General features: G+C 43.2%; 1 protein-coding gene across 1 annotated transcript in view; it reads right to left on the bottom strand.

Moving 5' to 3' along the window:
• LOC126455917 (cubilin-like) overlaps nucleotides 1–13,317 on the bottom strand; it is a 460,250-nt gene that overhangs the window by 305,443 nt on the left and 141,490 nt on the right. The window contains exon 3 of the mRNA XM_050091674.1: nucleotides 6,619–6,775. Within this exon, the coding sequence (XP_049947631.1) occupies nucleotides 6,619–6,775 (157 nt within the window). The remainder of the gene's footprint in view (nucleotides 1–6,618; nucleotides 6,776–13,317) is intronic.

The following is a 13,317-nucleotide window of genomic DNA, read 5'->3' on the forward strand; positions in this document are numbered from 1 at the left end:
AATGTAAACGTGATGCATGAAGCAGCAGTTTTTCACGCATCCCATTGTTTATGTCGTCGTACCTCCTGAACAATGAATGATAGGTAGGTTGTTCTTACCCCCGCAGCGATTATTGCCTGACAGTATTGATGAAAGGAATACTACTTAGCTTATCAATGATCCAGGTCACATGGTGAATGTTCGCAAAGGTTCAGTTAGCCATGGTTGGCGCGAGTAATTGGAAGTTGATAAACTTGTGTATTTATGAATATGTACATATTTCATTACAGGAAACTTTAATAGTTAGAGATTAGTTTCTTGTTTATTCACTGAGTTGTACATTAATTTAGTTACATACACGGGGTGCAGTTTCGTAACTCGTGATATCTGGCGGAGGCTTATATGTCAAATATACTGTGATACTAAGTTTAAAAAAATGGTTCAAATGGCTCTGAGCACTATGGGACTTGGCTTCTGAGGTCATCAGTCCCCTAGAACTTAGAACTACTTAAACCTAACTTAACCTAAGGACATCACACACATCCATGCCCGAGGCAGGATTCGAACCTGCGACCGTAGCGATCGCGCTGGTCCAGACTGTAGCGCCTAGAACCGCTCGGCCACTCCGGCCGGCGATACTAAGCTACGAGATAATTTTGCTATACAGGGGGTCGGAAATTCCCGTTACAGACTTCTAGGGCTTGTAGAGGGGAGTGAGTACATCGTATTTTGAATAGGAACCCATGTCCGGAAATGTCATCCAACGAGACTACAGAGCACCAAAGTTATAGGCGCGGGCGTCTGTAAATGCAAGCTCTGTAGTCTCGTTGTGTGACATTTCCGGACATGGGTTCCTATTCAAAATACGATGTACTCACTCCCCTCTACAAGCCCGAGAAGATTGTAAAGGGACTTTCCGACTACCCTGTATACGACGTGTTGCCAATCGTTACAATAGCGAAGGGTGGAGAGTGCAGAGGAGTGCTTAAACTGTTTCAACAATGCAAGAGAGGCAAATTTAAGTTGGTGAGGTATAACACATTTAATGGTACCAACCAAACTCCAAAACTGCACTTGCGAAGAGTGCTATACGATATTCATGTCGGTGTGGCTACCCTTCTCGAGGTGTTACACAATCATCTAAAACAACACTGGGCACGGTGCGCAATGTGGACGGCAAAATAAACTAACTGTTAATTTGGCTCACGCTGTCGAGAACTGAATTGAGCACAGTGCCAGGACTGCGTTGACAATAATTTGCTACAGGAACTAGCAGTTTTGAATCCAAGTAACAAATGTTTGTAAAGTACATGATCTACCATCAATTTTACGAAATAGTTTCCGATTTTGCGACATGATACTGACGTCAGCTCTTTGGGACACATGAAAATTTGTGTTTGGCTGGGACTCGAACCCGTAATGCCCGCTTATCGCAAGCGGTCGCCTTAACCGCTTCGGTTTTCCCAGCACGCCTCCAGGAGCGATCCAAACTTTCATATGTCACGTAAACACAACCATTATCCTCGCACAATTCGTGATTCGGTGCAGCGAGACAAATATTATATTGCCGAGGCAAGGACACATCACTGATGAATAATATTTCTATGTTTATAAGGTGTCTCTACCTTCACAACACAATGTATTTCAGGCATGCATGCATGCATGTGGGAAGGACGTTGCGTTCTGAAGATATAGATACTGTATAAACAGACCACTGATGATACATACCATTAACTTTGAAGTGTTGTAAACTAGGATGACTACAAGCAAGCCACTGTTTATGCGTGAACCTTTCCTACATATCGAGTGACTGGTGTCAGCTGAAGACGAATTGAACACAGATGTTTTCAGTGAACAACATATTCCTTCCTCTGAATATCGAGAGAATTAGACTGCACCGATAAGAGTCTATGTTTACTGACGGAAAAAAATCGCAACACCAAGGATGAGTTGTGACACATAAACGAAAGTTGGTGCGAGTGTTTCTACATCTGAAAGATGATGTCTATTCACCTTTCACGCCAGTGATATAACAGTGGTGCCAGTAGCGTAACTCTGGTTTCATTTATATGCACACTGCAACGGTCGTGATCGTTAGTTACCTTGGAGACTAGACATGGTGAATTGATGCTAGTCAAGACTGCTTTTAAAGAGACCGCGTATAAAAACATTTGTGCGGCTCATTCTTAAGTACTGCTGGAGTGTTTGGGATCCCTACCAGGTGAAATTAAAGGGAGCCATCGAAGCAATTCAGAACCGTGCTGCAAAATACTATATCGGTAGTGTCCGATCAGCACGTGAGTGTTACGGGACTGTTCCGCGAACTTGAGCGGGAATCACTAGCAGGGTATGACGTTCATATTTCGGAACAGTATTCGAAAAGAAAAACCGGAATTTGCTCCAGACATGTGGATAATCGTACCGTCACCAACATATATCTCGAGTAATGAGCGTGAAGATACGAAAAACCGTTTCTCGTGCGGAAGCATCCAAGCAGTCTTTTCCCTCGCTCAGTTTGCCAATAGAACAGGACTAGGAATGAGTAGCAGTGTGTGTCGTATGGCACCTGCCGCGGGCGTATCTCTTGCCTTTCGGTTCGGGTGGCTAGAGGTTTAGTTTGAAAGCCCCGCTGGTTCGATCAGTCGCGCACACGGTAAGTATGCAGTGCTCTCTTGCCATAGAGTATAGATATCTATGAAGTGAGCATTCGGATGTGCAGAAAGAGAAATCTGTCCGCAAAATCTTCTGCTGCTCAAGTCACGTGGTATTGGGACGGCGCATGCTAGTCCGTATAGCGCTTAGCGTATTTTGAGTGTTATTACTTCGCTAGAACGGACAGATCACCTTCAGAAGTGTCCTGAAACTTTGTGTAAGCGTTTTATAAGACATCTTAACAATTCTCTGTCTGGAACTGAAATAGTTTTAAAACTGTGAAGAACAAGGGTATTGTGCTTTTTCGCCACAGTATCATAGCTCAGTTCTACATTACTTACGTTTTTTCGGGTGCGGGAATAGGAGTGACAGCCAAAATACCTTTTCAGGTTTTGTGTTGGACTTAGTCATGTTGTCGAATCTTCGTTCTAATTAATCTCTTTCAAAGTATTCTTCAGCGAAGTGTGTAGAGCACACTTTTGAATATTTTGTAGGGACGAAATTCTTTCTATTTATTTTGTGGAGCCATAGTTTATGTCTCTATTCAATTTTCGGGAAACTATAATTAAAAAATTATATAATGTAGCAAATTGCCTCATGCAGAAGTACTTAGATACACACAAGGGTTTGAGGACCTCAATAAACTGTAGGAAATTACACACACTGTCTTATGTAAATTTTATCTGCAGATGAACATACAACTAATGCGTAAAAACTGACTGGCAGCTTAATCGCACTTGTAAATTTATTTAGAATTTCTCTCGTAAACACATGGGCAAAACAAAGTGTAGGAATTTGCTCAGCACTACAAGACACTATAATACCACGTCTAGATATTTTGAAACATATAAAGTGTTTTGTATTCCGCCTGGATAGGAGGCACGTGCTCCTCTGAACTGCTTTTGCAAAATAGGCCGAGATTGAAGGACGCGAGTAGGAGCAGGAGAAGGTGAAGTACTTCGGTACTGCGTATAAGTTAAAGCTCTTTTACTGGTGTATGAACATATACAAATAATGGAATTACTTAACTTTGCGTATAGATGAGCGCGTAGGTGCAAAGCCGTTCATGTATCAAAGCTAACAGTTAAGAGTAGTTGGACAAACTATTGTTTAAATAAAAAAAGGAAAGTCTGTCATGGCTAGCCTCCTATGAAGTAGAAGCTAAGTTACTTGGGCGTCTGCTCTTGATCATCGTAGCTATCGATGCCACATAAAGCGCCTCACAGGAATTTGATATTGACTATTAGAGATTTGTTGTACGTGCCTATGAATAGTAACTGGTCCTCCTTTCACGTACTTCTCTTTACATCCGTAGCAACAACAATACTGCACCATGGATGTTATTACTATTAAAACGTGTAGAAACGCTTGTACGAACAGGTGATAACGTAGCAGCTACGTCCCATTACCACTTGACTAGCCCTGTTTGATGTTGAGAACATGCGTAGTAGGCTATGCTCACTCCACAGATATTTATACACAGGGTAGCAGGCGTGTGGAGTTTCGGCGGCGGCACGGAGGCGGAATGTTGTTGGCGAGTGTGCTTCGGTGGGTTGTACTGTGGAACACCTCGAGGTGGTTGTGCTGCCTGCCTTTTCCGTTCCTTGAAGGGAATTCTTTGACGGTTGTCTTGAGTGGCACGGACTTGTGCTCAAATGTTTATTGCGGTTTTAAGTGTTGCGAGGATCCGCTGAGCGGTTATTGAATTCGTTAAGGTTTTTGCCGTTGTGATGAAATTCCAATGTGGTTTTATGTGCTGCACAGATCAGCTGGGCAACCATCGTGCTCATGAGCTTTGTAGCATTTAAATTTACCAGAGATTTTAGGTGCTGCTCAGATCGGTTTGTGGCTGTCGAATTCATTAGTGTTGTAGTAGTTGTTGACTGAATTTTCGTGAGTTTTAAGTGCTGCACACATTAGCCAGACAGCTGTTGGCATGTTTGATGTTGCTGCAGACTTTGCTCGTCATTTAATAATGTGGATTTCATTGCTGCTCAGCTCTGGCTAGCATCTTTTGAGGTGAATGGCGAGCCTGCAGGATAAAGTTCCTGTTCGGCATGACAGTTGCAAATCGAAGGGGGCTATTGACGAAGTTTACCATTTATGTTGTTGTTGTTGTTGTTTTCGTGGTCTTCAGTCTTGAGACTGGTTTGATGCAGCTCTCCACGCTACTCTATCCTGTGCAGGCTTCATCTCCCAGTGCTTACTGCAACCTACATCCTTCTGAATCTGTTTAGTGTATTCATCTCTTGGTTTCCTTCTAAGATTTTTACCCACAACGCTGCCCTCCAATGCTAAATTTGTGATCCCTTGATGCCTCAGAACATGTCATACTAACCGGTCCCTTCTTCTTCTCAAGTTGTGCCACGAACTCCTCTTCTCCCCAATTCTATTCAGTACCTGCTCATTAGTTATGTGATCTAGCCATCTAATCTTCAGCATTCTTCTGTAGCACCACATTTCGAAAGCTTCTATTCTCTTCTTGTCCAAACTATTTATCGTCCATGTTTCACTTCCATACATGGCTACAATCCATACAAATAGTTTCAGAAACGACCTCCTTGCACTTAAATCTATACTCGATGTTAACAAATTTCTCTTATTCAGAAATGCTTTCCTTGCCACTGCCAGTCCTCATTTTATATCCTCTCTACTTCGACCATCAGTTATTTTGCTCCACAAATAGCAAAACTCTTTTACTACTTTAAGTGTCTCATTTGCTAATCTAATTCCCTCAGCATCGCCCGACTTAATTCGACTACATTCCATTATCATAGTTTTGCTTTTGTTGGTGTCATCTTATATCCTCCTTTCAAGACACTGTCCATTCCGTTAAACTGCTCTTCCAAGTCCTTTGCTGTCTCTGACACAATTACAATGTCATCGGCGAACCTCAAAGTTTTTATTTCTTCTCAATGGATTTTAATACCTACTCCGAATTTTTCTTTTGTTTCCTTCACTGCTTGCTCAGTATACAGATTGAATAACATCGGGGAGAGGCTACATCCCTGTCTCACTCCCTTCCCAGCCACTGCTTCCCTTTCATGCCCCTCGACTTTTATAACTGCCATCTGGTTTCTGTTCAAATTGTAAATAGCCTTTCGCTCCCTGTATTTTACCCCTGCTACCTTCCGAATTTGAAAGAGAGTATTCCAGTCAACATTGTCAAAAGCTTTCTCTAAATTTACAAATGCTAGAAACGTAGGCTTGCCTTTCCTTAATCTTTCTTCTAAGATACGTCGTAAAGTTAGTATTGTCTCACGTGTTCCAACATTTCTGCGGAATCCTAACTGATCTTCCCCGAGGTCGGCTTCTACCAGTTTTTCCATTCGTCTGTAAAGAATTCGTGTTAGTATTTTGCAGCTGTGACTTATTAAACTGATAGTTCGGTAATTTTCACATCTGTCAATACCTGCTTTCTTTGGGATTGGAATTATTATATTCCTCTTGAAGTCTGAGGGTATTTCGCCTGTCTCATACATATTGCTCATCAGATGGTAGTGTTTTGTGAGGACTCGCTCTCGCAAGACCATTTATGTTAAGGTTGCAAAAGTAGGCGTTGACCTCAACGAAGATAATGCTTCAGCTATTACGACGTTGTCCGTTATTAGCGGACTGTAATTCGTCTACGTCGAAAGGCCTTAGAACGCTGAGAAACTGATATATCCTTCAGCCTTGCATATCTGCAGTTGCTGTGTGCCATAGAGGCCAAGAGGGTTTTCCGCTCTGGGTGCTCATTTGGTTGTTGAAACAAGTGGTTGGTAAGACACTGTAGATCCGATAATTTCCCAGCTTTCCACTCAAGAATGGCTCGTGGGATCGAGCTCTGGCTATGAGTGGTACAATATGACCTCTGCATGCACTGTACGGTGGTTTGAGGAGTGCGTACATAGAAGCAGATATTGATTTAGAACAGGTGATAAAACTTTGTACCTTCCGATAGCTTTGTAAGGTGACGATTACGAGACGGAAAATCAGGCTACTCACCTCGCGCGGAAGGAGTACTTGCAGGTGGTGTTGGTGGGGTAGCTGGACGGAAAGTTGGGAGAGTAGAAGCGGCCGTACGCCGGCGAGGAGCGGCTGCTGGTGAACAGCTGGTCGCAGCGCGTGCCCCTCAGCGGCCGGCCCGACGACTTGAACAGTCCTGCAACAGCACAACCGCAGCGAAACTGAACTTCCTCAAATGTAATGTATTGAAAATACATAGAAAGAAGAACCTTTACTGAATGATTATATGATAGCGGAACAAACACTGGTAGCAGTTACTTCTGTAAAATATCTTAGTGTATGCGTACGGAACGATTTGAAGTAGAATGATCATATAAAATTAATTGTTGGTAAGGAGGGTGGCAGGTTGAGATTCATTGGGAGAGTCCTTAGAAAATGTAGTCCATCAACAAAGTAGGTGGCTTACAAAACACTCGTTCAACCTAGAGTATTGCTCATCAGTGTGGGATCCGTACCAGGTCGGGTGGACAGAGGAGAAAGAGAAAATCCAAACAAGAACGGCGCGTTTCGTCACAGTGTTATTTGCTAAACGTGATAGCGTTACGGAGATGTTTAGCAAACTCAAGTGGCAGACTCTGCAAGAGAGGCACTCTGCACCGCGGTGTAACTTGCTGTCCAGGTTTCGAGAGGGTGCGTTTCTGGATTAGGTATCGAATATATTGCTTCCCTCTACTTATACCACCCGAGGAGATCACGAATGTAAAATCAGAGAGATTCGAGCGCGCACGGAGGTTTTCCGGCAGTCGTTCTTCCCGCGAACAGTACGCGGCTGGAACAGGAAAGGGAGGTAATGACAGTGGTGCGTAAAGTGCCCTCCGCCACACACCGTTGGGTGGCTTGCAGAGTATAAATTTAGATGTAGATGTTCAAAAATCTGTTTTACTTGGTTAAATCTTCCTACAGCCCAGATAGCATAAATATTTCTTTCTTTACAATAATAACCTGTTGCTACTCATCTTACCTGAAGATGGGAGCAAAGTCTGTCGAAACCGGTTGTTGTAAATAAAGAAATATTTATGCGATCTTGGCTTCAGGAACGTTTTAACGATCACACCACTCTTAAAGAGCAGCTCGGCCCACAAACACCGATGTACAAGACGCGAATCAGCTAATGCGAGGAGCTGTAGTGTCCGCTAGTCTAGCAATACCTGTTGCGAAAGATTACAGAATCGGTACAGGTGAAGATAAGCAAGACCTTTGAAAACTAGCTGCTGTTTATTTTAGTTTAAGGAAGCATCGATCTGGGCTTGTTTCGAGACATTTCAAGGCATGGCGAAGCCCACTTACTACGCATCTGACTTTAAGATATGGCAACAGCAATCTTTCGCAACGAGAGACACAACGAAACACTTTTCCCACTAACTATCAATTAATCGTATGTATAGTGGTTTTTAGGCTCTACAGCGAATGAGAAAGACACAGCTGCTAATTTTAAGGTAAGAGCGTTCTTCCTTACTTGCACAAGTGTGTGCGGTCTGTAGAAATTGCAAATAATTTAGCATGTCCTGAAAAGTTTTTAGTAGCTACAGACTGCTCTGAATACAAAATACAGTTCTGTAAGAGGCTCTCAGATTCTTATTCACAGAATTGTCCTGCACATGGTCGCTGAATATACTGCACGTCAAACTCACATTACAAGGTTGTAAGTAACATGTTATATTATCAAAGGATCAACGGCGCAGATACGACTGCAAATCGTTTATAGAAAAAAGCACAATTAAATGGCCTCAGGATTTTAGCACCACCTTCCGCAGGTTGTTAACGTACTTGGATAAGTAAGAAATTATGCTTCAAAATGAAGCTGGAAAATTAGCCCGAAACTACGAAGGTAACTGAATTATTAACAAGCTACGCAAGGTATTTCAAGAAGTTGCTAAATTGTGAGGAACTAAGAGCAAAATTTCTAGAAAAAAATCCAGGATGTACTAACACAAACTCATAACGCCCTAAAATGGATGAATTCCAAAATATCATTAAAGATTTGAGGAATGAAAAGGCCCCAAGTCAAGATTCAGTAACTGCTGAAATATGGAAAATGGCAGGCTGTAGAACGGGCAAGAAGCTATATGGAATCTTTCAAGAACCCTGCGTAAAGAAAGCTATATCAAATATTAGAACACAGAATGAATTTATCCAACCCACAGAAAAAGTTAATATAACTGACCCCAACTACTACACAGGAATTTCCCTCCTTCCAGTAACTTACAAAATTCTTTCAAAGACATTACAAAAGAGGCTGGATCAGCAATCAGCAGAGTACTAAAACGGTTAAGAAAAGGATGACTCCCTGTGAAACAAATTTTAAATGTGAATTTTAGAATCAGGTGCCTCAGGATTGTAGCACCACCTTCCGCAGGTTGTTAACGTACTTGGAGACATTAAAAAAATCATGTGATTTGACTGACAGCGTAACATTGATCAACACTTAAAGGAGTTTGGAGCTGACAAAAAATCAGCGGAAACCATGATCGACACACTAACAAATACAAACTTGAAAATTAAATTTTTTAGTGGAACCTCCAAAGCATTTGGGATCAAAACTGGGGTAAGACAAAACAAGGAGATGGATTGTCCCCACGGCTGTTCAATTGCGCACTAGAAGAGGTAACTAGGCAATGGAGGAAAATACCAGAAGATGGAGGAATTATGGGAAAAGTGGATAACATGAGTTTTTATTGTTTGGCTTTGGCAGAAGACCTCGCCATCGTAGCTGAACCTGTAGAAGATGATATAATGTAGATAAATATCCTTCAAGAGACAGCTTAAAAATCCAACGTATGTTAATCTTTTTTTAAAAAAATGAATATTTGACAGATGCGAGGGAGACACCGAAATAGATGGAAACTGATTATGGAACAATAAAACGTCTACAGAATTTAAACATCTAGGTAAAATAATACACTCCTGGAAATTGAAATAAGAACACCGTGAATTCATTGTCCCAGGAAGGGGAAACTTTATTGACACATTCCTGGGGTCAGATACATCACATGATCACACTGACAGAACCACAGGCTCATAGACACAGGCAACAGAGCATGCACAATGTCGGCACTAGTACAGTGTATATCCACCTTTCGCAGCAATGCAGGCTGCTATTCTCCCATGGAGACGATCGTAGAGATGCTGGATGTAGTCCTGTGGAACGGCTTGCCATGCCATTTCCACCTGGCGCCTCAGTTGGACCAGCGTTCGTGCTCGACGTGCAGACCGCGTGAGACGACGCTTCATCCAGTCCCAAACATGCTCAATGGGGGACAGATCCGGAGATCTTGCTGGCCAGGGTAGTTGACTTACACCTTCTAGAGCACGTTGGGTGGCACGGGATACATGCGGACGTGCATTGTCCTGTTGGAACAGCAAGTTCCCTTGCCGGTCTAGGAATGGTAGAACGATGGGTTCGATGACGGTTTGGATGTACCGTGCACTATTCAGTGTCCCCTCGACGATCACCAGTGGTGTACGGCCAGTGTAGGAGATCGCTCCCCACACCATGATGCCGGGTGTTGGCCCTGTGTGCCTCGGTCGTATGCAGTCCTGATTGTGGCGCTCACCTGCACGGCGCCAAACACGCATACGGCCATCATTGGCACCAAGGCAGAAGCGACTCTCATCGCTGAAGACGACACGTCTCCATTCGTCCCTCCATTCACGCCTGTCGCGACACCACTGGAGGCGGGCTGCACGATGTTGGGGCGTGAGCGGAAGACGGCCTAACGGTGTGCGGGACCGTAGCCCAGCTTCATGGAGACGGTTGCGAATGGTCCTCGCCGATACCCCAGGAGCAACAGTGTCCCTAATTTGCTGGGAAGTGGCGGTGCGGTCCCCTACGGCACTGCGTAGGATCCTACGGTCTTGGCGTGCATCCGTGCGTCGCTGCGGTCCGGTCCCAGGTCGACGGGCACGTGCACCTTCCGCCGACCACTGGCGACAACATCGATGTACTGTGGAGACCTCACGCCCCACGTGTTGAGCAATTCAGCGGTACGTCCACTCGGCCTCCCGCATGCCCACTGTACGCCCTCGCTCAAAGTCCGTCAACTGCACATACGGTTCACGTCCACGCTGTCGCAGCATGCTACCAGTGTTAAAGACTGCGATGGAGCTCCGTATGCCACGGCACACTGGCTGACACTGACGGCGGCGGTGCACAAATGCTGCGCAGCTAGCGCCATTCGACGGCCAACACCGCGGTTCCTGGTGTGTCCGCTGTGCCGTGCGTGTGATCATTGCTTGTACAGCCCTCTCGCAGTGTCCGGAGCAAGTATGGTGGGTCTGACACACCGGTGTCAATGTGTTCTTTTTTCCATTTCCAGGAGTGTACAAACAAACGTTTCAGACAATGAAGCCAGTTCAGCAAGTACAAAGAAGATGGTAGTGGCTTTCCAGGTAACAAAAGCCAGTTAAGAAGAGTGTTATTTACATTAATGTGAAACTCCGGCACTATGATAGTGCCATTAAAGCAGACTGCGTTTACGCTTCAGAATGCCTTACGTTAAATACAGCTAAACAGTTAGGTGAAATGGAAAGAAGGAAACAAAAATAATTAGGAAAATCTTGGCCCCAAAATATAAGAATGCAAAATGGAAATTAAGAGGTAATAAAGAAGCTTATTAAGAAATAGAACCAATACCAAACACAGTGAGGAACAGAAGAGTTTTGTTCTACGGGCATCTAAACCTGCTGCGTGAAAATAGGAAAACAAAAACAATAGCTTCCGTTTTCGACAGAAGCCCAAAAATATCAATGACAGTGGATCAAAGAAGTTAAATTTTCATTATATTATTCTGCCCAAAAATAATTTCAAATTTACTATTGTAGTCCGTCTCTCAGATAACTACCGCTGACTTACTTTTCTCAGCTCGTACTATGAGTGCTTGATGTTCTGATAACTTACTGTTAATTGACTTTTTAATGATACCGTCCGAGTTTTCATTCTCATATTTTATAACGCTTAGACTAGCCGAGGACCGGACGCGGTGGTCTAGCGGTTCTAGGCGCTCAGTCCGCAACCGCGCGCCTCCTACGGTCGCAGGTTCGAACCCTGTCTCGGGCATGGATGTGTGAGATGTCCTTAGGTTAGTTAGGTTTAAGTAGTTCTAAGTTATAGGGGACTGATGACCACAGATGTTAAGTCCCATAGTGCTCAGAGCCATTTGAACCATTTTTTAGACTAGCCGATTATACAAAGGAACGCTATCAGCCGAGCAGACAAAGGAACGCTTTATTTTTTGTAGAATACCATATCTGGGTGCAGTATCCGAAAAAAATTGGCAGATGCACGAGACCTAAATACATTTTTCCAGCGTACTTTACATTTCCTGATATAGGCAGAAAATTTAGGTGCATAGAAAGAGCTGTGGTGCATAATATAATGAAGCAGGTATATAGTGCATGACATACGATGTTTACCCTAGGTGCAAACCGGTAGGTCATTTAGAATAAGAGTTCGGGAACACTATAACTTCAATAACCCACGATCTGTATTAAAAAAGCACTTACGCGGAGAGGGGCACAGCATCACAAGCCCTTCAGAAAATTTAAAAGTTTTCATAAAAAAGAAAATAGTCATATTTTGAATGTACTACATTAAGCAGAAATTTTTAGATACAAAAACGAAAATGCACAGTTTACGTTGAATAACTGTAGCATTCTGGCTAATTTTGATTGTTTATTAGTAGGTAACAGAGTTCTATATTATTCTAGCTTGTAGAAGTCGCGACCCAGCCTTCTTAGTCATGAGTATATGACGTCACACTGTCGACATGGATAGCTTCCGTTCCGCCAGCTGGCTGGTCTCTCTTTGTCGTTCGTGCGGGCCGGTTTCTCTTTGCCCAACACCGAGTTGTCCTGCTGTCACATCGGTACGATGCTGATGCCTTCGATCTTTTAACATTGTGAGTATGTTTTAGACATTCGTTTATTAATATTAATATTCAGAAAACATTGTGACACTGTGCTTTACTTTTTATCCTGTAGGTTGCACCTGACGTTCCGGCTTTAGACTGCAAAACCGATTATGTTTCCTGTAGCAAACATTTTACCAGATGATAACTGAATTATTCCTAACATCAAGCATTTATAATAGGCTGTCATCCGGTGTCATATTTCCAGTATATGAGCACTAATGTGTGAAGCAACTGACGCGATAGTTGGTATTAACTCAAGTCTTATTATGCAGCATTATTCACATACACAAATGATTTTTCTCCAGTATAACGTTAATAATTTGATTTAATTTTTTCAGCTGAAGAACAGCAACAACACACTGTTAAGCCTGTACCCGGCGGCCCCTGACGCTTCGCCTAGACATTCCAGTGCGCAAGGCCATTTAACTGGATTTCCTAGTGCCAATGTTTGCGCCACCAACAGACAAACGCAGACGTAAAAAAAAATATATAATTTTTTCAGCTGAACAACAGCAAAAACACACTGTTAAGCCTGTACCCGGCAGCCCCTGATGCTTCGCCTAGACATTCCAGTGCGCAAGACCATTTAACTGGACTTCCTAGTGCCAATGTTTGCGCCACCAACAGACAAACGCAGAGGTAAAAAAAAAAAAAACTGGGCGGATGATATTAATAACGGTCTTTCTTCATACATCGATAGTTAACTATTAAACTTATCGACCAATTGTATCCACAATCTGTCAGTAAATGCCTTCTTTCTTTTCCATAC

Source organism: Schistocerca serialis, chromosome 2 (assembly GCF_023864345.2).
Source record: "Schistocerca serialis cubense isolate TAMUIC-IGC-003099 chromosome 2, iqSchSeri2.2, whole genome shotgun sequence".
Taxonomy (NCBI): Eukaryota; Metazoa; Arthropoda; class Insecta; order Orthoptera; family Acrididae; genus Schistocerca; species Schistocerca serialis.